Source organism: Camellia sinensis, chromosome 11 (assembly GCF_055761805.1).
Source record: "Camellia sinensis isolate YWXY chromosome 11, ASM5576180v1, whole genome shotgun sequence".
NCBI classification, from domain to species: Eukaryota; Viridiplantae; Streptophyta; class Magnoliopsida; order Ericales; family Theaceae; genus Camellia; species Camellia sinensis.
In genome coordinates, this window is record NC_138971.1 from 38,660,190 (window position 1) to 38,683,129 (window position 22,940).

Below are 22,940 nucleotides of genomic sequence, written 5' to 3' on the forward strand. Positions count from 1 at the left end.
AATTGGCTACGGTAACCAATTTTTTTGTATTGAAACTTTTTTAACTTGACTTTTTTAATTTCGTTTGGTTTTTATTTTTGAAATTTTTAAACTTTTATAAGAAAAAAAAATATAATAATTATGATTTAGATGTGACATTTTATCTTATTAATTTATATAACTTATTTTTACTTATTTATTTATTTATTTATTTTTTCATGTACTTTTTTTAAGTCCAAAATAAAAACCAAACGAGGACTTTAATAACCTAACATTTTCCTTATGAAAGCAAAGCAACCAGACATTAATTCAAAACCGGGTCCGTAGTAGATCTGATAAGAGAAATGCAGGCAGCTCCGGCACCGCATCAGGCGGCGGCCCACTCGCCGGCGGAGTCGCGGGAATCAACGACGGAGGCGCCGCCGAAGCAGGTGGCGCTGGCGATGGACAGGCTATCCCACGCCTCCCGTCTCATCGCCGACATTAGGCTCGGTGCTGACCGCCTCCTCGAAGCCCTCTTCGTCGCCGCACAGCCTCACCACTCCAGCAAACCATTGGATTTGATCCTCAAAGAAGAGGCCTCCATGCGAAAGCACCTCCAAGACCTCCGAAACATCGGTAATTTTGCTCTGTTTCTCAATTTCCAGATTTAGGGTTTTGAATTTTGTATGATTATATCCTCAACCCTTACTTATATGTTTTTCTTAGAACTCGAATTTGAGTAAAATTGCATGTTTCATGTTTGAGTGGAAGCTATGGGTTGGAGTAAAGGACATTAATGGGAATTTTGGGTGCCAGTGCGAAGTTTTGAGTTTGGATTGGATTGGAATTTGAGTATTGGAAATGGGTCTCCCTTGATTTGAGTAAAACTCAATTTGGTGCAACTTTGAGTAAAGCGGTGAATTTTATTGATTTTTTAGATTTGAGCAAGGATTGGAGATATCCTAACAGTATATTATTAGGTTTATGCTAGTATTTTGATCTATGTCTGTATGTGCTTTTCCTTTATGATCAAATTGATACAAAACACATTTGTTGTGATCTATGAAACATAGACACGGACACGATATGCCAAATTTAATAATAAAAAAGTGTAGGACACAGACAAGGTTTGGACACGCCCAAAATAATTGTTACTTGATAGTATATTATCTGGGAATATATTGTGTTATATAGTTATATATGTGTGTAATATATATAAAATTAAATAATTACTTTATACTAAGTAAATCTTGTATCTAGTCATCTTACATGGATTTTTAGACCTACTCGACCATAGTAGTTAAAAATCAAACACACGCCAGCTAACATATATACTCGAAACATTTCCCTGATCTTCCTAAGCTATCTGTTAATACATTTATGTATCTTTTTCTTTTTCATTTAAATTTATATGAAACTTCTATAAGATTATTCTTAATACTTATACATTTATTAAGGCTAAATTTGAAAATCATGCGTTTGCAAATGTCCAAGAAGTGTTGGTCTCATGTTTGTTTTTTTTAGTAATGGACACATCACAAAATGAATGTCGGACACATCTTCGAAATTATGATTTTTATTGTTAATTATGGATATGGTAAAAAGAGTATTGGGCACGTGTTTGAGAGTATCTGAGAAGTGTCGGTGTCCAACATGTGTCTGACACAAACACGTCACCTTCTTAGGTTGTTATGAACAATGGTTCACCAAACTTATAAGAAAATGGCAGAAGTTTTAGAATTGCTAGAAGTGATGTGTTATTTTGGTCTTGGATGTAGTGAATGCTAGTTAAGGTTCTTGTGTGCATAAGTTATTAAGTTGTATTTTGATGCATGGGTTTGGAAAGCAATAAAAATGTTTGAGGAATAGCAACTTGGAAGACTTAGTGTTTTTGAATAGTCACAATTTTTTTTGAAAGTATAAGTAGGAATTTTTTTAGGTGCATGAACAAGCAAAGTGTTTAATGCTGATGTGCTTGTATTCTTTTGGAAAATAGTAGTGTGGAGCAAAAGGACGATGATTTAGTGCTGCGCATGAAAACATATTAATTGGAGAAAGGAATAGTTTAGGAGAGGATAGTTAGAATTTTGGTGGCAAATGATCTTATAAGCGCTCGTGCACACACACACTTCTACAGCCAGTGGAAGTGTCTTTTATCTGAGTGACTATCCTTGCACTAGATTATTGATTCGGGTAGAGTAGGTAATATTACGCAATGGTCATAGGTTCTAAGAAGCATAGACACTTCTATGAAGGTAACATGTTCGTGTCGGACACTTGTTTGACCTCGGCACATGTCAGACACATGTCCAAATGTGTTTTATTATTTCTAAAAAACATTTTGACCTAAACTCGCTTTGAACACTTGGTGGATATAGTTGTTCATTGCTTAGACATACAAGAACCAAATTATAAATTCGATCAAAATAGCTTGTGATCCAGTGCTAAAAGAAAAAAAAAATGTAGATTTATATATATTAACCCCTCATCATTTTTTTTTTTGTTGATAAATAAGTAAATTTTATTAGAAAGTATTAAGTCGATGTAAAGAATTACAAAAAAAAGCTCACAAAAGGACTAAAGAAAACTAACTACTCAACTCCTCCACAACCTTAACAAAGACCAAAACATTGGGATCGACTGTATCCGTAACCCAACTATGCAACACCATTAACAATCGGCGCTTTAACCATGAGACAAAATGACACTCATTCTGGAACACTCGCCTATTCCGTTCTAATCAAACCAACCAAAGCAAACAGTGAGAAGCAAGCATCCAAACCTTTCGTTGCTTCTTTCCTACCCTAACCCCACCTAAACTTTGTAACACTCCGAGAACCAACCCCGGTTGCACCCACACTAAGCCAAACAAAGCAACAATAAAATTCCAAAGCCGAGATGCAACTGGGCAATGAAAAAGCAAGTGATCCACCGTTTCCGCAGTCCTACCACACATACGACACCAATTCACCAACACATGCCACTGCTGAATCAAATTATCAATTGTGAGGATATGACCCAAAGCAGCCACCCAAACAAAGAAAGCAACCTTAGAAGGAGAACCGATTACCCAAATACATTTCTAAGGAAACACACCCACAACACCCCCTGCAAGCACCCCATAAAATGACGATACGGAGAAAACGCCTTTAGAACTCCGGACATCCCACACCAAAGAATCCCTCCCATCCCCTCTATTCGACAACCCATACAAGAAGCCTAGTAGATCCACCAATTGGGCTAATTCCCAATCCTGTACATCATGACGAAGATGTACATTCCAAACCACTGATTCCCCGTGTTCCACCCGAACCGAAGCAACCAGCTCCTCCCTATCCGCAACAATAGCAAAAATGAAAGGGAACATGGTCGCCAAAAACAAATCATTACACTATCGATCTTGCCAAAGCGAACCTGATCTCCAACCCCCACTTGAAACCGAATCCTCTCCCAAAACCCCTCCTCCCCCAACCAAATTCCCTTCCACAAACCACAACCATGAGATTGAACCACTCTCTTCAAGCACCAGCCCCGCCGCGCCTCCCCATACTTAGCTACCACCACCCTCCTCCACAGCCTCTCCCGTTCCCTCACAAAACGCCACAACCATTTACTCAATAAAGCCCGATTAAACACCACCAATTTCCGCATGCTCAAACCCCCCCTCTCTTTCAAATTACAAACCCTCTCCCAAGTCACCAAATGATAATGAAAACCCTCCCTACCTCCACTCCACATAAAATCCCGCTGCAACTTCTCCAACTGCTTAGCCACCCTTACAGGAATCACATGTACAGACATAAAGTACGTCGGAATACTGGAAAGAACACCTTTGATCAAAGTAATCCGCCCCTCTTTTGACAAGTATTCCACTCCACATGCCGCCCAACCCATAACTTCCGTACAAACTCCGACCCAACAACCTCTATTTTTGTCTCTTGTAAACACACCACATCTGCCCTCGCACTCTTCAATAAGGACTTAACCACCATTCGTTTACCTTGATCATTTAGACCCCGCACATTCCAAGTCAAAATTTTTAGACTCATGGTAACAAAAGGGGACTACCCCACTCCTTTCTGATCCGTCGGTCTCCTCGGCTTAAATTTTGATCATAATTCATTGAGCACTTTAGTCATCGCATCGCCCAAACCCCTTTAACAGTTTGACCAACAACACACCCTTCCTGAGCACCCAGTCTGCCCCCTGTCCATGATGCCTCAATAGTAGAAAATAACTTCAGTGCCTCATCCTTATGACCCTCAAATGATACTCCCAGGAATTTACTAACCTCAGAAATACGATGTAACACCCAGTCAGATACCTGTTCAGAAGATGGCAGCTGCTCCATATCAAAGTCAACACCCAGCATTGTCTCATCCTCTAGATCCAAATGTGGCGACCTAGAAACCCCATCTTCTAGCACCTCAGGACGAAGCACCAAGGCCAAATTATCGTCGGAATGTGCCGAACTCGCCTCCGATGATGTAGCTGATGACCCCTCCGCCCTTGAATTAACCCACGCTTCCCTATGAAGCTCCTCTCGCATCAGAGGTAACGAAACATGGCCCAGATCCTCCATCGGCAACTTTCCTGGACTTCGCGACACGAGAACCACTGACCCCAACTGCCTAGAATCTCGGCTGGCTGTTGGCAAAATGACCTCTTCCAACGAAGATCGCGCCACCACTCCACCGTTTTGCAACGCACCATTGCCATCAAGAGGTCGACTTGACCCAACGCTGTCACGCAACGTATCGACAATCCGAACGACAGACGGGTTAATCTGTGCCCCGGTTTCCAGTAGTGGGCTAGCGCTGACTCCTCCTTGTGGGTGTGGGCTTGAAAAGGGAGAACTCAGCCCACCAAACCCACGGACCAACTGCCACAACTCCTTCTTGAAATAACCCCTTGGGCCAGGGGTCCCCAAATTGCTCCTATGGTCCATCCCGCTTATTTTGATAAGGGCCCAACTTAGTCGAAGCCCAGCCGCTCGCCCTCAAGGCTTGACGTCCGCCCTGAGGCCTAAACCATTGAGTATCTTCCCCAAATCTTTGATTAAATCCCTCAGATCCCCCAGCCTATGAAGCACGGACACCTCTTCGAGGACTCCGTACCAGTATCGGACACGTGTCGGACACGCAATAGAGTGTCCAATTTTTTTTAAATTTTTTTTTGAAGTCGGACACGTCTGGGACACGTTATGGACACTTTCGGGACACGCACAGGGTCAATTTCATAATTTACAAAACATTTTTAGGGTCGATTTCAGAATTTACAAAAGGCGAAGATAACAGAGGAGAAAGAGAACCTGGTCGCTCGTCCGTCGCTCGTCATCGCTCGTCGCTTGTTGTCGCTCCTCGGCTGTCGCTCGTCGCTCGTAAGGTACACCTTCTTCTTCCTTCCTCGTCTTCGGTCTTCTTCTTTCTTCTTCCTTCTTCTTCTGGTCTTCGTTCGTCAGTCGATGTTTCTCTCTCTCTCTGTCTGTCGACGTCTCCTCTCTCTCTCTCTGTCTGAGTATATTTTTGTTTTTTATTTTGTTTTTTCGCGTCTTTTTTTTTTTTTTTTTTTCTATTTTCATTTTATATTTTTTTCCCTCTATGTCTTATTTCAGAATATATATATAATTATTAATTAGTTTTGTTAATATGTCTTATTTCAGTATATATATATATATATATTATTAGTTTTGTTAATTTTAATAATAATGTGTGTTTATTAATTTTATTATAGGAACAAATTTGTAATTCTGAAACAATGGCTACTACGGGTGGTAGTTCTAATGATATACCTGATGATGATTTTGATGAGAACAAACCATTGTGAAAGTATATAACTAAATTAGCAAAACCTGGGGAAGGAGGAGGAAATTGCCAATTACGATGTAATTTTTGTAATAATACCTTCAAAGGTTCATATACAAGAGCAAGGACACACCTATTAAAACTCCTAGGAAAGGGAATTGGTGCTTGTAAGAAAATTACAAGTCAAAAACTTTCACAATTGCAAAATGAGAATGATGCTGCTGAATTGAGAATTAAAAATGCTCATCCCAAAAATGTACCACTGCCCCCTTCTAGTGTATCAATTGGTAGTAGTTATGTTTATGAATCAAAGAAAAGGAGAACATGTGCAAGGGGGAGTGAGAGTGGGAGTGGAAGTGCGCCTGGGAGTGGGAGTGCTATTGAGAAAGCATTCAACGTGAAGGATAGAGAGCAATTACATTTTGAAATTGCTAGGATGTTCTACTCGCGGGGAGGGGGGGGTACCATTTAATCTTGCAAGAAATCCTTACTATGTTAGCTCTTACACATTTGCTGCAAACCATAATATTCCTAGATATTTGCCTCCCGGTTATAATTTGTTACGAACCACATTACTTCAAAAGGAGAGGGCAAACATTGATAGATTGTTGCAATCAATTAGGGGCACATGGAAGGAAAAAGGGGTGAGCATTGTTAGTGATGGTTGGAGTGATTCACAAAGGAGGCCTTTGATTAATTTTATGGCGGTGAGTGAAAGTGGGCCTATGTTTATTAAGGCAGTTGATTGTTCTGGAGAAACTAAAGACAAATATTTTATTGCAAATTTGATGAAAGAAGTGCTTAATGAGGTTGGGGCTAGTAATGTTGTTCAAGTCATCACGGATAATGCTCCTAATTGTAAGGCAGCTGGACAACTCATTGAAGCTCAATTCTCTCATATTCTATGGACTCCTTGTGTAGTGCACACATTAAATCTAGCTTTGAAAAATATTTGTGCGGCAAAGAATATTGAGAGGAATGAGGTCACATATGAAGAGTGTAGTTGGATTAGTGATATTGTCGGAGATGGTTTGATGATTAAGAATTTTATCTCTAATCACTCAATGCAATTGGCTATGTACAATGAATTTGTGTCATTGAAGTTGCTATCGGTTGCCGAAACATGATTTGCCTCCACTATTGTGATGCTCAAGAGGTTGAAGCTTATAAAACATGGGCTTCAAGCAATGGTAATTAGTGACAAGTGGAATTGCTATAGAGAGGATGATGTTGGGAAGGCAAAATTTGTAAAAGAAGATTTTGGATGATGTGTGGTGGGACTATATTGATTATATTCTTTCCTTCACGGGTCCTATATATGACATGCTTAGGGCTTGTGATACGGACAAACCTTGCCTTCACTTAGTGTATGATATGTGGGACACAATGATAGAGAAAGTGAAGATGACAATATATAGGCATGAAGGGAAAAGAATAGATGAGGAATCTACATTTTACAATGTGGTACATCAAATTCTCGTGGATCGTTGGAATAAAAACAATACTCCTCTCTATTGTATGGCACATTCATTGAATCCAAAGTAAGTATCACATTTAAATTTGTTTTAGATATTTCATTTTAATGGACTTATCTAATTTTTCTTGAAATAATTATTTTTTCCTATTTTGTATTGTAGATATTATAGTGATGAGTGGCTCCACGAGGATCAAAATAGAGTTCCTCCGCATAGGGATGAAGAGGTGACACGTGAGAGGAACAAGTGTTTTAAGAGGTATTTTGAAGATATCACAGAGCAAACCAAGGTGATAACTGAGTTTGGAGAATTTTTGGGTTATGTTGAAGCATTCTCGGAGTATGATTCCATTGCACCATCTCTTCAAAAACTAGCTTTGAGATTACTTGTGCAACCCGCCTCTTCATCTTGTTGTGAGAGAAATTGGAGTACTTACTCCTTTATTCACTCAGTGAGAAGGAACAAAATGGTCCCTTAAAGAGCGGAGGACTGGGTGTTCATTCATAGCAATCTTCGTCTTTTATCAAGGAGCTCCCAATACTTGCAAGGAGAGACAAAAATGTGGGACATTGCTGGAGATAACTTTGACTCACTTGATGATATTGGAATGCTTGGGATAGCTAACCTCTCACTTGATGAACCGGCTATGGAGGCGGTCCTATTTATAAATGAAGGAGAAGATGGAGGTGGTGGTGAAGATGTTGTAATAGTTTCCTCTACTTAAATTCACATTTTTTGATATTTATGGATTTCGTAGTAGATGATAGTTGTTGGTACATTGGATAATTTTATATTTTGTGGTTTGACTTTCATGCATTTTGTAACAAATGATGGTTGGTAGCTTCGAATGACATGTTATGTATTGATGGAATGCAATTTTATGTTATTTCAATGTTTTTTTTAATTTTTTTTATAATTATTTTATGACATATAATAAATAAAATTAATTATATATATTGAACGTGTCCCCAGCGTGTCGTGTTCCCCATTTTTTGAAAATTTGTGTGTCGGCGTGTCGCGTGTCCGTGTCTATGCTTCATAGCCCCTAGCCCTAAACATTCTCCTATCATCATGCCACTAAATCCGACCTTTCTTATTCGACCGACTGCTACCGCGCATCTACCCCGCCTGTCGGATCGCCTCGATCGTTGGCCCAACCTCCGGCCACAAAGGTACCATATATTGCCAGGACTCTCACTGGAACCTAACACGGCTTGGGATACTGCCACCATGGTGAACTTGCAATCGGACCACTCCTATGTCTGCCGACAGGGCATCGACATCCACCAAACCCCCACACTTCTCCCCGATGGCCTTATACATCTCTGCCCCTTGAAGATGTAAAGGTAACCCCAGCACTCTCATCCACACCGTCGACCCCATCCCAGATTCCTTCCCCTTTGCACAGAGAACTGCTGGTGACCACCATTGTAGACTCAAATCCCGGCCTTTAATAACCCACCGACGCCGCAAGACAGCTCCAGCGTCTCGTTGTGAAGGGAAGACAGAGAGAAAATCTTGGCCCCCAACCGGTCGAATCTCCACCAGGTCTGACTTCTTCCACCATCGGCCTACCCATTCCGTCATAGCCGAAAACCCCACACCCTTACCCCCACCTGACGCACTGTACCGACCAGTGCCCTATTCAACAAGCCAAACCACCCCTCTTCTGCCACACCTTGAATCAGTTTAACACTAACACCTATGGAAGCTAGACCTCCTCCAATCGATGGGCCACCCCATTGCACCACAGGAGCCCGGTTCGTGACACCTGTCTTCGAGGCGTAGCCCTCCCGTTTGGCAAAACCCTCCATGATTAGAGTCACTCCCTCCCACCCATCCCCAAACTCCGACCCAGGAAGAAAAGTTTGAGACTGTTTGGCATCAATGGTGATCACAATCTAAAACGAAACTCCTCCATCCTCCTTACCACGAGTCCACATTGCCACACTTTGGCGCTTCCCATCTAAATAACCTAGAAAAGATTGACTCCCTAAGTGACGCGATGCCACCCGTAACTTCTGAACAATCAAACCCACTTCAAAACCGATCAATACCACTTCCCGCCGTAAGCCTGCTCCACGTTCCACAATTCCCAAACGACTATGGCCTTGTTGATCCGCTGGCTCCTCTTAGAACTCAAAAGAACGTCCCCCAGGAATAGAATCCTTCTCCGTGGCCCAATATCAGTCCTCCCGGAGACATCACAGGTACATCGGCTTTTCAAAAGTATCTATTAGCCCCTCATCTTTTAAACTTTAGAAGTTAGTGCTATGTTTAATTTTTATATTACATTTAAATGAAATGTTTATATATATATGACATATTAAAGATGTATTAAATTATATATTTTGCTTGTTCCTGCATCTTTTAAATATTATGATGTCGGCATCACTGTGTCTTGTTTGTGTCGTGATGCGTATCCATGTCCGTGTCAGTGTCTGCACTTCATAGCTTCTAAGAAGGTGGCATGTCTGTGTTGAGTTCACATCTAGTTAAATGGAAAGTGTTGTACACTACCCATACATTTGTTTCTTATTTTTATTTTTAATTGCATCCATAAATCTGTCTTCTTGTTTTTGTTAGGAAGGCAATTGGAAGATTCTGGGGTTCTTAACGAGTCACTTCGGTCACGTAGTAATTCATGGGGCCTCCACATGCCTTTGGTTTGTCCAGATGGTGCAGTTGTTGCCTATGCATGGAAACGTCAACTTGCTGGTCAGGCTGGTGCATCTGCTGTTGATAGGACCAGGTTTGTCTTAAAATCTGGGTGTATTGATACATCTTTGAATTCTAGTTTTTATTTATTTATTACAATTAAGCCTCTTGGTGAGTTTTGCCATTGGACTTTGGCGCTAAACTGTGGTTTTCCTGCATTGGAATACTTGTTGGGAGGGTCAATCACTTGCTAGGTACAGTGTAAGACATCATGTTTGATAAACCTTTGTTTTATTAACAGAGGATGTATTGAATTACCCAACTCTAATTGGAAATGAATTGTAACATTAATATGTGTATGATGATCACAAATATTCTGTCTTAAGCCCTATACTCTGTAATTGTGTTATTATTCTGCCTAAATACAAAATTTGTTGATACAAACTTCTAGGGCTTGTTTGGTTTGTTTTTGGGAGAGTTGTTTTTGAAAAAAATTTTGGGGAGAGAGTTTAGAAATTTTTTTGGTTTGTTTGGTTATATATTTTGGGAGAGTTGTTTTTTTGGGAGTTTGGGATGATTTGATATTTTTGGAGAATTTGAGTAGATGTGTGTGAGAGCAAAAGTGATTGAGAAGGAGAGAGGAGAGAGAAAAAGTGATAGATTGATGTGTAAGAGAGAGAAAGTGATTTTGGAAATTTTTTGAGAAAAACTCAAACCAAACAATTTTTTAGAATTTTTTTTCTAAAACTCATCTTCCAAATGCAAACCAAACATACCCCTAGTGTTTTGAAGTTTATTAGGAGGAATCTACATGTCGGAAGAGCATACTCTTGGTAGGAGCAGTATTAGTGAAATATTGCAATGCTTCCTAAGTCATTGCCACAATAAATAATGGAAGAACTTTTTGACACCAGAAATTACACCCACCAGTCTCAACCAAAGTTAATTTCAACCAAAGTGGGACTTGTGTTTGAACCAAACTTCTTTTTTTGGGGTTGGAAGGGATCTGCTAGTAGTACACCCTGATTAGTCTCCATTAATAGGGTTTTGGGAGGGGTGAACTGAGTACAGACCTGACCTTTATCCATGCAAAGTGGTAGCTCTCATATTTGAACTCACAACCTCAAGGTTATTGGGCTGGATTTGAACCATTAAGCAAGTGGCTCGCTTGTTTTAAGTTTGGTTTAGTTAACTCCAATTTATTGGGACACGACGTTTACTTTCCTTTTGTTGGGTTGTGTGTGTGTGTGTTTGTGAAACCCACTACCTATTTCACCTTCCAGTGCAAAAAGGCTTCTAACTATTGTGTGTACCAGTATCATCATCAGCATCCCTTAATTAGAACTATCCTGAAGTGGTGGTAAGGCCTCTAGTCAACATCAACATTGGCCAGACGAACTTCTTACACAAAGAATCATAATTGAATCATTTTCATGATCACCTTCCAGTGCAAAAAGGCTTCTAACTATTATTATTATTAAAGTTATTATTAATAATAAACCGTTATTTGGAAGAATTCTAGAATTTTCTGAACTCAATTTTTGAGGGTTTTCAGTCATTGTGCGATGTTGGTAGGACTTGTTCTATGTTATCATCCCATTTCAAAGCTACTCTGACTTGAGATTGACTGATTAATAATCTGTCTTGGGCAGTTACCTCGTAACTTTGTAGTTTGATAGGTACTACATACTAAGTTCCTGGCTATTATTTGTTTCCCTATTCCCAATCATTCTTTTTGGTATTATTTGTAGCTCAGTTCAACAATATTATGAGCATTAAAGCTCGTCACTGTAAGGGGATTGATTAGTCTAGTGTTTTTATGTACAATAATGCTATACTTACCATCTTTTTATATCACATTTAATATACCATCTCATGTGGCACAATTATAACCGTTGAATATTAATGGATCTCATGTGGTACCCATTGCATTAACGGATGTAACTGTGGCACACGAGATGGCATATTGAACATGGTATGGAAATGGTAAGTTTAGCATTATTGTTTTATGTATTGGTTCATGTCCAAGGGTGGGACATGTCTAGGACTTCTTTGAAGTAACATGGTCTCAAATGTGTGAACTGGAAAAAAATCAACTTGAAGAAGATCAATGTCCATGATTTGTTGTAAAACAGCCCTGAAAGTTTCCAAGTGTTTGGTCGGGGAACTTTAAAGGTTCCTTCTCTAGTCAATTGGAGGGTATCCTTGTGTTGTGATGTACTGAAATTATCATTACCAAACCATAATGACAAGCACTAGAGGCACTCTACTTTACATTTTACTATCAGATAATGGTTGAAGACATGGTTAAGCAAACTGTTGTATATTAATAGTTGTCATGCCAGAAAGTGCTTTATGTGCTACTTAGTAACTGGTAGAGCTGTTCACTCCTCGGTATCTTAGCTTATAACAAATTATGGTGTTGATTAGTGTACTGCCTGTAATGACAATTGTCCAAGGAGTTCTTGAACTTCACATGTATTTTTCACGCACTTAATAAGGTTATGAATAAGAATGCAAGGGAGTTAGCTGATAAGTCATGTGAAACACAATTTAAACAAAAAATGATATATTTCCTGACAATTTTATGTTGGGACTTGGCTCTCTCTGTTTACTGAACTCCATTCAACTTGTGCAGGTTGGCTCTCAAAGCATTTACTGATCAGAAAAGGCGATTTTTTCCTCACCTTGATGAGGGTGCTGGTACTGAATCAGTTTCAAAGAAAAACTGTGGTTCCCAAGTATCAACAGTGAGCCATGAAGAAGAGCTTAATGACTATAGATCAATGCCAGATATTTTATTGCATATGGAAAAGGAAGTGCCAAATGTGAAAGTTTTTACTTACGAACGGTTGGATTGGTTAAAACGAGCTTCTTCACTTCCCTCTTTGGCCAATGAGAGTATCATAGAATCATCAAAAGAACATAATTTTCATAGTTCAAATAACATAAGGCAAGGAACAGTAGGCATTGTTGCTGCAGAGAAAGTTGCTGTAATTGAGCTGTTGTTTCCTTCTGTTTTTAGGGCTATAGTATCACTGCATCCTGCTGGTTCCATCGATCCTGATGCAGTTGCTTTCTTTTCACCAGATGAGGTAATTTATTTATCAGTTTCAGCAGCTTTCTGATTTTCATCCTTCGCATTATCTTTTCAAATATGCTAAGTAAGTTCTGTTGTTGCACTTCTAGATTATTGTTGTGTATGACTGTTTGGTTGCATCATATTATCATTGAGCTTCGTAGCATGTATGTTAAAATTGAGCAATGCCTTATTGAAGCATGAATTTCCATGAATTCAATAAAACAAGAAGGTGGCTTGATGTTTTTTGGATGCGGAAGTTGTTTGGCTTGTCTCCATCAATATGTTATGGATTAGGCATTGGCGTAAATGATTTGGCTCAGGCCTTGTCACCTCAATCAACTTTAGTGGACAAAGTTTGAGCTTGTTCCTAAGTCTGATCAAGCTTGTGCATTAAACTCAAGTAGGAAATTCTGTAGTCCAATCGGTTTTGAGTTTGACTGGGTTCTACTAGAACTACATATCCTTTCAGCTTAGATCCAGATTTTGGACAGACACACTTGTTCAAAACTGAGGGCTTGTTTGGTTTGTATTTGAGAAACATGTTTTGAGATAGAAAGTACGAAAATTTGTTTGGTTTGGTTTTTTCTCAAAAGATGTTTTGAAAAATTATTTTGAGAGAGAGTTTTGAAAAAAGTGATTGATTTGATGTGTATGAGAGAGAGATTTGTTTGGAAAACTTGTAAACCAAACAAGTTTTGGAAAAAAAAATTGGAAAAATTTGTTTGGTTTGATTACTTTTGAAAACTTATTTGTAGAGAATTTTTCCCAAAATTTTTTGAGAAACACAAACCAAACAAGGCCTGATTTTTGAATTTGCACCTTTCCTTTGAGTTTTATTTGGATTCTATCAATGTATGTTTATAATGAACTTGATTTACTTACGGAAATAATCAAACCAAAACCAAATCAACCCTTAAGTGCCATTAAATGGGGTCGGCTTCATGAATCTTTCTTCTCCACGTGGCTTTATCAAAAGTCATTTCGTTACTTAAATTAAGTAGATCCATAAATCTATTTACAATGCTAGCCAACGTTAATTTAGGCTTACCCGGTCCCCTACCACTTCTAGCTACTGTCATTGCATCGCATCTTTTCACTACTGCCTCTATTAGTCTCCGTTGAATATGACCAAACCATCTCAATCGATTCTCTCTCAACTTATTTTCTATCGGTGCCACTTCTACCCATTCCCAAATACACTCATTCCTAATTTTGTCTTGTCTAGTTTTGTCACACATCCACCTTAGCATTCTCATCTCAACAACACTCATCTTATCTACATGTTGTTTCGTGGTTGCCTAACACTCTGTCCCATATAACATCGCTAGTCTAATAGCCGTTCTATAGAACTTACCTTTTAGTTTAGTGGGTATTCGTTTATCGCGCAGTACTCCAGACGCACTTTTCCACTTAAGCCATCCCGCCTTAATCCTATGGGCCACATCCGCATCAATCTCCACTGCCTTTGTGATAATCGACCTTAAATAACGAAAATGTTCACTCTTAGGCAGTTATTGATTCTCAATCTTCATTTATCTTCTGCTTTCATTGTTACTGTTATTAAATTTACACTCCATGTACTTTGTTTTAGTTCTGCTTATCCGGAATCCTTTAGATTCAAGTGCTTTTCTCCAAATCTCCAACTTTGTGTTAACTCCTTCTCTAGTCTCATCCGCTAACACGATATCAGCTGCAAAAAGTATACACCATAGCACGTCATTCTGAATATTTTTTGTCAACTCATGTATAACTAACGCAAAAAAATAAGGACTTAAGGTAGATCCTTGGTGTAATCTTACAGTGATAGGAAATTTATTTGTCTCTTCAACAAGCGATCTAATAGTAGTCACCACCCCTTCATACTTGTCCCTAATCATATCATTGTAATCTTTTGTCACCTCTTTCTTCTCTAACACCCACCATATTATATCTCACTCACCATATTATATCTCGAGACATTATCATATATTTTCTCAAGGTCGATAAACACCATATGAATGTTTTTCTTCTTTTCTTTTCTTTTCTTTATACTTTTCTATTACTCTTCTCAACAGGTAGATTGCTTTTATTGGTGAGTCCACACAAGCATAAATTCAAATTGATTCTCTTAACACCTTTGTTATATCTTGCAATCGGCGTTCCATCACCCTCTCCCACAATTTCATCATATGTCACATTAGCTTGATTCCTCCATAGTTGCTGCAATTCTGGACATATCCTTTATTCTTATAAATTGGCACTAAAATATTCTTCCTTCACTCATTCGGCATGTTCCTAGTCAACAAAATTTTGCTAAACTACTTAGTTAACCAAGCAACCCTCTTTTTACCCAAACACTTCCAAGTTTCAATAGGGATATCATCGGGTCCTAAAGCCTTATTTGATTTCATCTTCTTAAGTGCGATATCCACTTCAAAGTTCCTAATCCTGCGATAGAACCTATAGATAAAATCTATAATCTTGGTTTATCATATTATTGGTTATTTCTTCCCTTATTGACGTATTTCCATGTTTCTCATTTAATAGTTTTTCAAAATAGTTCTTCTATCTCTTACTTAATCTCTTCATACTTCACCAATACGTTAGAATCCTCGCTCTTGATGCACTTAATTTGATTAAAATCTCTTGTTTTCTTCTCCCGTATCTTAGCAAGTTTGTATATCCTCTTCTCTCTTTCCTTACTATCTAGTCCAGTGTATAAGCCATCATAAACTTTCAACTTAGCCTCTCTCACTACTTTCTTGACCTTCTTATTAGTCAATCTATAGCTCTTAAGGTTTTCTTCAGTTCTATCCTTCTGTCACTTTTTAAAGTACTCTTTTTTTGCTTTAACTACAGCTTGCACCTCTTCTCTCCACCACCAAGTTTCCCTAGAGCTGGGTCCCGTTCCTTTCGACTCTCTAAGCACTTCTCTTGAGATTCTTCTCATATAATTAGCCATCCAGTTCCACATGGTGTTAGCATCGTGTTCCAAGTCCCATGCACCTTCCTTATCCATTCTATTTTTAAATATTTCTAGTTTATCCTCTTTTAGGTCCCACCATCTCGTCCTACAATGCCCACCATCTTTCCTTGCTTGGTATTGCCCTTTAAAACATAAATATAGTACCAAAATCCGATGTTGAGAGGCTAGGCTCTCTCCAGGAATCACCTTACAATCACTGCATTTTTGGCGGCTCACTTTTCTCCCTAAAAAGTAATCTATTTGGCTCTTAACTGACCCATTCTTAAACGTTATCAAATGCTCCTCCCACTTCCTATAGAGTATTGGCCACTATCAGGTCAAAAGTCAACGCAAAATCTAAGATACTCTCTCCAGTCTCATTTTTAGCACCAAAACCGTATCCACTATGCACCATTTCAGAACTTAGTTTATCTATGCCTATATGACCATTGAAATCTCCACTTATAATTAGGTTCTCTTTTACGGGTATCTCCTGTAAGATCTCATTCATTCGCTCCCAAAAATCCCTCCTAGTCTAATCATCTAATCCTACTTGAGGGGCGTATACACGAATAACGTTCACTATATTTCCTCCAATAACTAGTTTAACTAACATAATTCTATCCCCTTTTCTAATGACCGCCACTACATTTTTCATAAGACCCTTGACAACTATGATTCCTACTCCAGTTCTGTGTCTATCCTTACCGCTATAATACAATTTAAAATCGATATCCTCAATTTCTTTAGTTTTCTCACCCGTCCACTTAGTTTCTTATACGCATGCTATACTCCTCCTCTAAGAAGCATGGACACGGACACGTGACACGACACGAGTACGACACGGACACGCTGACACGTTAATTTTCAAAAAATGTAGGACACGACGCGTGAGGGACACGCATGAAATATGTAATTTTATATATTTATTATATGTTATATATATGAATATATCGTTAAAAAGATAATAAAAAATACAATATGATACTAATTCCTATAAATTTATATAGTTTTTGTTTTATTATTGTATCTTAAGTTGTTTTGTTCAAACTTATAATTAATTTCACATATGTCTAATCGTTAGACACTTATATTTAAGCGATGGACACGTATGTCCTTCAAGTGTCCAAAGAGTGTCCAAGTCTTTAAAAAAATTTAAAAAATAGGACACGTTTTGAAGAGTGTCGGACACGTGTCCTGAGAGTGTCCAAAGAGTATCGGTGTCCGACACGGATACGACACGAATACGTCACCTTCTTAGAAGTGTCCATGCTTCTTAGCTCCTCCTAATCATAACATCTACCAATTCTATTGTTTTACCAGTTAAACAAGTGGCTACCCTAAACCTATAGTCTTGGACTAGCTTTTTTACCTGTGCTCGTCCAGAAAAACGCGGGAACCTTTGCCCATTTTTCACCGCACTTAGGCATCGATGCGGCGCCCTCTGCTCACTTTTCGAAACACGTCATTTGAGGGGAACGACCTAGCATTTAATCGATTCAAAGTAGGATTCATTGTCATAAGGGATTCGAGCGGCTTTTTTACGTGTTGGCTGTCGGCTACCTAACACACAACCCCCCTCCTTTACTTGGGCTTGGGACGGGCGAAGTTGTTAACCACCTCGGCGGAGTTTGATTTACTTACGGAAATAAATTATAAATTTATTTACATATAATACACATTTAATTTAGAGTTCATATTTGTTGCACCATTAGTGGAAAGGTTGTTTCTAAGGGTGGGTAACAATACGCTTTTGACAGGTTATTTATTGCAAAAATTTGCATCTATCTAACAGTATACAATTTAGTCTCCTTTCATGGTTTAACTATTTGTTAACCAATTATTTATAATTTTTTTTTTCCTAGTACTTTGTTTATGAAGGACGTTTGCATATGTTTGATGGTGTTGAATTGTTAATAGAAAGAATACACAAGGAAGCCCTTCTTCTTTGAAATATCAAATATGAACATTGCCGTTCAAATATCCGATGCTTCTTTCTTTGTGTCGTGATTTCTTAAATGAAATGTTTCGGTGTATTGATATACAATTATTCTGGATGTGATGTGATGTGATGTGCAATTCTCAAGGCCGTAGGCAGTATGAGTATGGTATAGTTACTAGTGAAGGTGTTCATTCATTGTTTTCTGAATTGCAATCTTGTTGAGTTGTTTGGAGCTTAGTTGCACGAAGTGGAAGCGGGAGCGGGAGCGGGAGCGGGAGCGGAGAATTGTAGTCATTCCAAGAATCGTTGGTAGGGAGCGTTTGTATATATATTAAATAATATAATATATAAAAATATATTGTAAGATTATATATATTTTTTTCTCTAATGATAATGAAAATAGATGTTATAAATTTAAAAAAATATATATATATATATATATAAAATCATATAAATAATTTAAAAATAAATAACAAATAAACATTCATTTTAAACATAAATAAATATTCTTTTTAAACATTCATTTTTTGAGCTGGCCAACACAAGATAATAAATTAGTTAGGTGGAATTTATATATATTTGTAAAATCACAACCAGTAAGGCAGATTTCATTAATTGTAAAAAGAGAAGGGTTAAATCAAAAGTCATTTTGTATAAGCATGACATTAAGACACAACTAGAATTAAATGAAAAGATGTTAAATTTATAATATAAAGAGTTATGCTGCAGACCCCAAATATTCTACCAAACCTCTCACATGGGTGTAGGATCCACATACATGTAGATTTGTGTGAGTCTCACCCCATGTGAGAGATTTGGTAGAATATTTAGGGTACATAGCATTTCTCTAGTATAAAATCTAGCCCTAATCGCAAGTCCTCCAGATCAAGTTTTTCTTTTCCTAGTGATTCTCTCTCTCTCTCTCCCTCTCCCCCTCATCGTGTTAGAATCGTGTCCCAATTGAGATAGAATTGCGAATCTAACTGGATGGGAACGCTCAAGCTAAGGATTTGTGTTTCACGGCAACAACAAAGAAGGAGAGAGAGAGAGAGAGAGAGAGAGAGAGAGAGAAGCAAATACATGGAAGAAGACAACGCGATCTCCACTTTCTCCAGATCAGGTTTTTCTTTTCCTTGTGATTCTCTCTCTCTCTCTCTCTCTCTCTCTCTCCTCTTCTTCTTTGTTGTTGCCGTGAAACACAAATCCTTAGCTTGAGCATTCCCATCCAGTTAGATTCGCAATTCTATCTCAATTGGGACGCGATTCTAACACGATTCTTGCTACGAATCGTTGAATCGTGATTCTAGATGAAAATCGTCTCCCCTTCCCACGAGTCCTGCTACTAAGGTTTGGAGTCCATATGCACTCATTTTGGGGGAACAAGAGTAGAAGATGGAGAGTAAAGAAGGGGCAATAATAGTTGACTCTGTTTTGTAGGGAATTTTCAGCTGTCTAGGTGTTTTGTGATGTTACTTCTCAACTCCTACATGGTCTCTTCAGGTGCCTGAAGTGGGTTAAATCATTCACTCTGTTAAACATAATTATCTATAGGATTGGGATGTGTTCTAATATAACTAAAGTAAATGACGATACTGTGTTTTAAAAGGGGAAAATTTCATCTGAGTCTACAACTTCAAAAATAATTACAAATTAATGGTAGACTTTATCAATATTAATAATTAAAATTATCAAGTTTTTCATGCATATGTAATAATTTTTTAAAGATCCCACTGAGTTAATTTTTCCCTTTTAAGAAGGCGTTACAAACAAAACCAAACAAAACCAAACCAAAGAAAACTAAGCCTTTTGTCCCACTCAAGTGGCGTCCCTGTCAAGAGTTATATGCTTAGCTAAATTAAATATGCATCCCCATGTTAGTTCAAGTCTTTCCATTCTTACATTTTCATTTATGATCATATCACACTTATGTACTGCTACATCGATATGCTTCATTGTACGTGACCAAATCATCTTGGTTTGTTCTCTCTCAACTTATCTTGGTGCTACCCCTACCATTTCATGAATATATTCATCTTTAATTCTCTTTCCTAGTCTTACCACACATAATTTGGATATTATAAAAAAAATTTGTGAAACCCTAGCAGAAAAGTTGCTTCTCGACGGGGGGCAAGCTTTGGTATACATTATGTATGCGATTTAGGGTGATTGCAAAGCTTTCAGCTATTCCTTGACTGTTATCGCATAATAATTGACAATTGTTCTTATGAATGTGAATTTTGTTTTTAGGTTTGTGTTTATCTTTTATCTCTAGCCACCCCAGAGGGTGAAGTGCAGGGTTTAAAGGCAATGACTGATTTTTGTCTTTACTTAACAGGGAGGCAGCTATGTACATGCAAGGGGCTTTTCAGTGTATCATGTATTCCGACACATCACGGTAACGACTTTTGTTTCCTGTTAAAGTCTATGTTGCAAAGACTCTTTAAAATGAATCGAATATTTGTGTTAGACACCCGACCCTTGGACAAGAGTATGGGATATGTCCAATACTTTTCATTGGACACGTCTTGTATATTTATAATTAAAACTATCATTTTATGTGTATATTGTTGTGTAATTGTTTTAAAATGAGTAAAATGCTTAACTCTCAATGTTACATAGATTAAAAATATAAAAGTATGATAATTTTTTGACAAAGTAGGCGTATCCTTAAATTTGAGGTTTGATGACCCGGCCTCTAGATACACACCTACATCTGACACCTGTTCATGAGTCCGTGTAACATGGGTTTATGGCCAGTAGTCCAGGATATTCAGAAGGTTTTAAATTAAAGCTTAGAAGTTTTTATTAGTCACCGTATTGCAGGAACATGCTGCTATGGCTTTGCAGTATTTCCTTGGCCTGAGAACCGAAACGGCTCTACTTTCTCTTTTGGTATTGTCTCTAACTTGAGATTTACCGTGCCCATCTCTACGTACAGAATTGCATTTCAAGCATATACAAGTTTCTCAAATGTTTTTATTTGGTTTTGCAGCACTGGATCTGCAGCTATCAAACTCTGTTCACAAAAGTTTGCAGGTACAACCATCTTCTTTTTATTAATGATTTCCTAGAAATTTCATTTGGGATTTGAATTTTGAGAGTTTGTGGTGCAGTAAATGTAGACGGTTACTGTCAATGGACACACAATTGGCTTTACTGTTGCCTCCAGTTCATCGCCCTTACCGGAACTTTTCTGGTGGAAAGGCCTCATCAACCCAATCAAGTTTGTCGACGAAGGATCAGAGCACGGACATTACGCAGGCCTATCATGTTGGCTGCTTTTTAGAGGAATTGTAGTCATCCTTTGTCGCAGTTGTGTTCAGTTGCTGATGATATCTTGTAAGGTTATGTAGCATACTTTTTTCTTCTCTCTTTTTGGCTCAGCAGGAGGTAGGATAGCAAACATTCTAGGGCTTATTTTAGATTCAAGTCATAGCTGTGGTATTGGATTAGAGAATTTTTGGTTCTTTTTCTACTTTGAGGTTGTAGTTTTCAACTTGAGGCAGCCATTTTGTATAAATAATGTCAAAAGTCAAGGCTGGCTACACTTTCTTTTCATTTGCAAAGAGTATTTTTGGTTATTGGTTCAATGATTAAAATTTTAATCTATTTACCTGTGGGCTATTCTTTGTAGACGTTTATTAAGGGGTACTAAGTTTGGACTTTCTTATCAATAATGTTGGATGCAGTAACTCGTGTGCTAACAAATATACAGTTAGAAACAATATTAAGCGTATCTCACATTAAATGTTGGATTTCAGATGCGTGTCTTGTGTTTTAGTTAGTATTTTTGTTAATATATTAGTTAGTGTTTGGAACATAATTGATTACTTATAGAAGCCTATATTCTTTATATATATATATATATATATAATAAGTAGAGCTCTAAAATAGACATTTACATTATTTATAGAAGCCTGCTTATATCTATCTATATTATTATCTATCTATATCTATATTATTATATATGTGAGTGTATGACTTGGTATCTAATAGTGTAATAGCTTCTTTTTCTATCACGTGACAAATTTTTCTATCTTAAAATAAAAAAAATGTTATTCAAAGTATGAATAAAATTTGAACACAAGATTTTAGATTTCATTAAGAACACTCTTATCATTTAGATAATATATATATTATGATATTAATTTTTTTATTATTTATTTTTGTACTTACTTATCTAAATTACATACGCATTGCGTGTGTCATCTATTAGTATCTATATAATATATATAAGCAAATGTAATAAATTTTCAAAAACTTTCAAAGTTTTAGCTATGTCTTCTCATTCAAAGTTGACTTTGGCCTATTTTGGGAAGTGAGATATAATCCACTTTCCAAATTATAACCTATTTCCTCTCTCACAAAAAAGTTACTTATAAATAGTTTTTTTATCAAAAAGCTGATTATAACCATCTTTTCAAAATAGCCTTTATCTTTCTTACCTGACAAGCTCTCTAGTCTCAATTGCTCTTTTTCTAATTTCTAATTATTTATTGCATAAATAAATAAATAAAACTATGGAAAGATAAATAAAAATATTTTTTATCCAATCTATTTCAATATTACAATCAAATAAGTATTAACATATATAAGATAATATTGATTTTTAATAATATCCTTTAAAAACCAAATAATTGATTGACTAGTAAAATAAAAACAAACAAACAAATATTACCCTTAAAGAATTGAGTATTCAACTTTTAAATGATAAAAGTTATTCTAGATAAAACAAAATCAGATAATTATAATTTTAATATACCAGATAAGTATTAGCTTCTTTATATGTAATATATAATGTATCATCTTAATTTATGTCTCTCCACCTGAACTTTCCATAGTTATATCAACTTGAGAAAAAATAAAAATTGTAAAATTTTCAAACTCTAGTGTATCTCTCAACCAAAACTTTCTTCTTCACCTAAACTTAAAGCTTATATCATGTATACAATTAATCTATAACTCTATTACATGTTTTCATTTATTACAGTTAATATATTTACAGTGATGCTCAATAAAATTTCATTAGAATATGTGATCTGTTTATTAATTTAGAGTAATTAAATTTAATGTA

At 37.2% G+C, this 22,940-nt stretch overlaps 1 protein-coding gene and 1 long non-coding RNA gene across 3 annotated transcripts; both read left to right on the plus strand.

Annotated features, from left to right (window-relative positions):
- The first annotated feature begins 181 nt into the window (after positions 1–181).
- LOC114265756 (mediator of RNA polymerase II transcription subunit) lies at positions 182–21,477 on the plus strand. Of its 2 annotated transcripts, XM_028206584.2 has the most exons (7): positions 182–597; positions 9,827–9,992; positions 12,537–12,993; positions 20,202–20,261; positions 20,690–20,758; positions 20,859–20,902; positions 20,980–21,477. In XM_028206584.2, exons 1-7 carry the CDS (start codon positions 324–326, stop codon positions 21,161–21,163), a joined length of 1,254 nt encoding a protein of 417 aa, XP_028062385.2. In that variant the 5' UTR covers positions 182–323; the 3' UTR covers positions 21,164–21,477. The 2 variants fall into 2 exon arrangements, with proteins under 2 accessions (XP_028062385.2, XP_082749892.1); XM_082893766.1 differs by lacking the exon at positions 20,690–20,758 and having other exon boundaries at positions 248–597.
- Positions 5,094–8,132, plus strand: LOC145801912 (uncharacterized). The gene is made up of 2 exons (XR_014343774.1): positions 5,094–7,306; positions 7,403–8,132. It is a non-coding gene; the product is annotated as an uncharacterized LOC145801912 (long non-coding RNA).
- Positions 21,478–22,940: the final 1,463 nt, after the last annotated feature.

Excerpts from the sequence above, each read along its gene's own strand:
- LOC114265756 (XM_028206584.2), top strand. The coding sequence starts at position 324 with ATGCAGGCAGCTCCGGCACCGCATCAGGCGGCGGCCCACTCGCCGGCG. Across the intron at positions 598-9,826 it reads CCAAGACCTCCGAAACATCG|GAAGGCAATTGGAAGATTCT; the intron begins GTAATTTTGCTC and ends TGTTTTTGTTAG. Across the intron at positions 20,759-20,858 it reads CGGCTCTACTTTCTCTTTTG|CACTGGATCTGCAGCTATCA; the intron begins GTATTGTCTCTA and ends TTGGTTTTGCAG.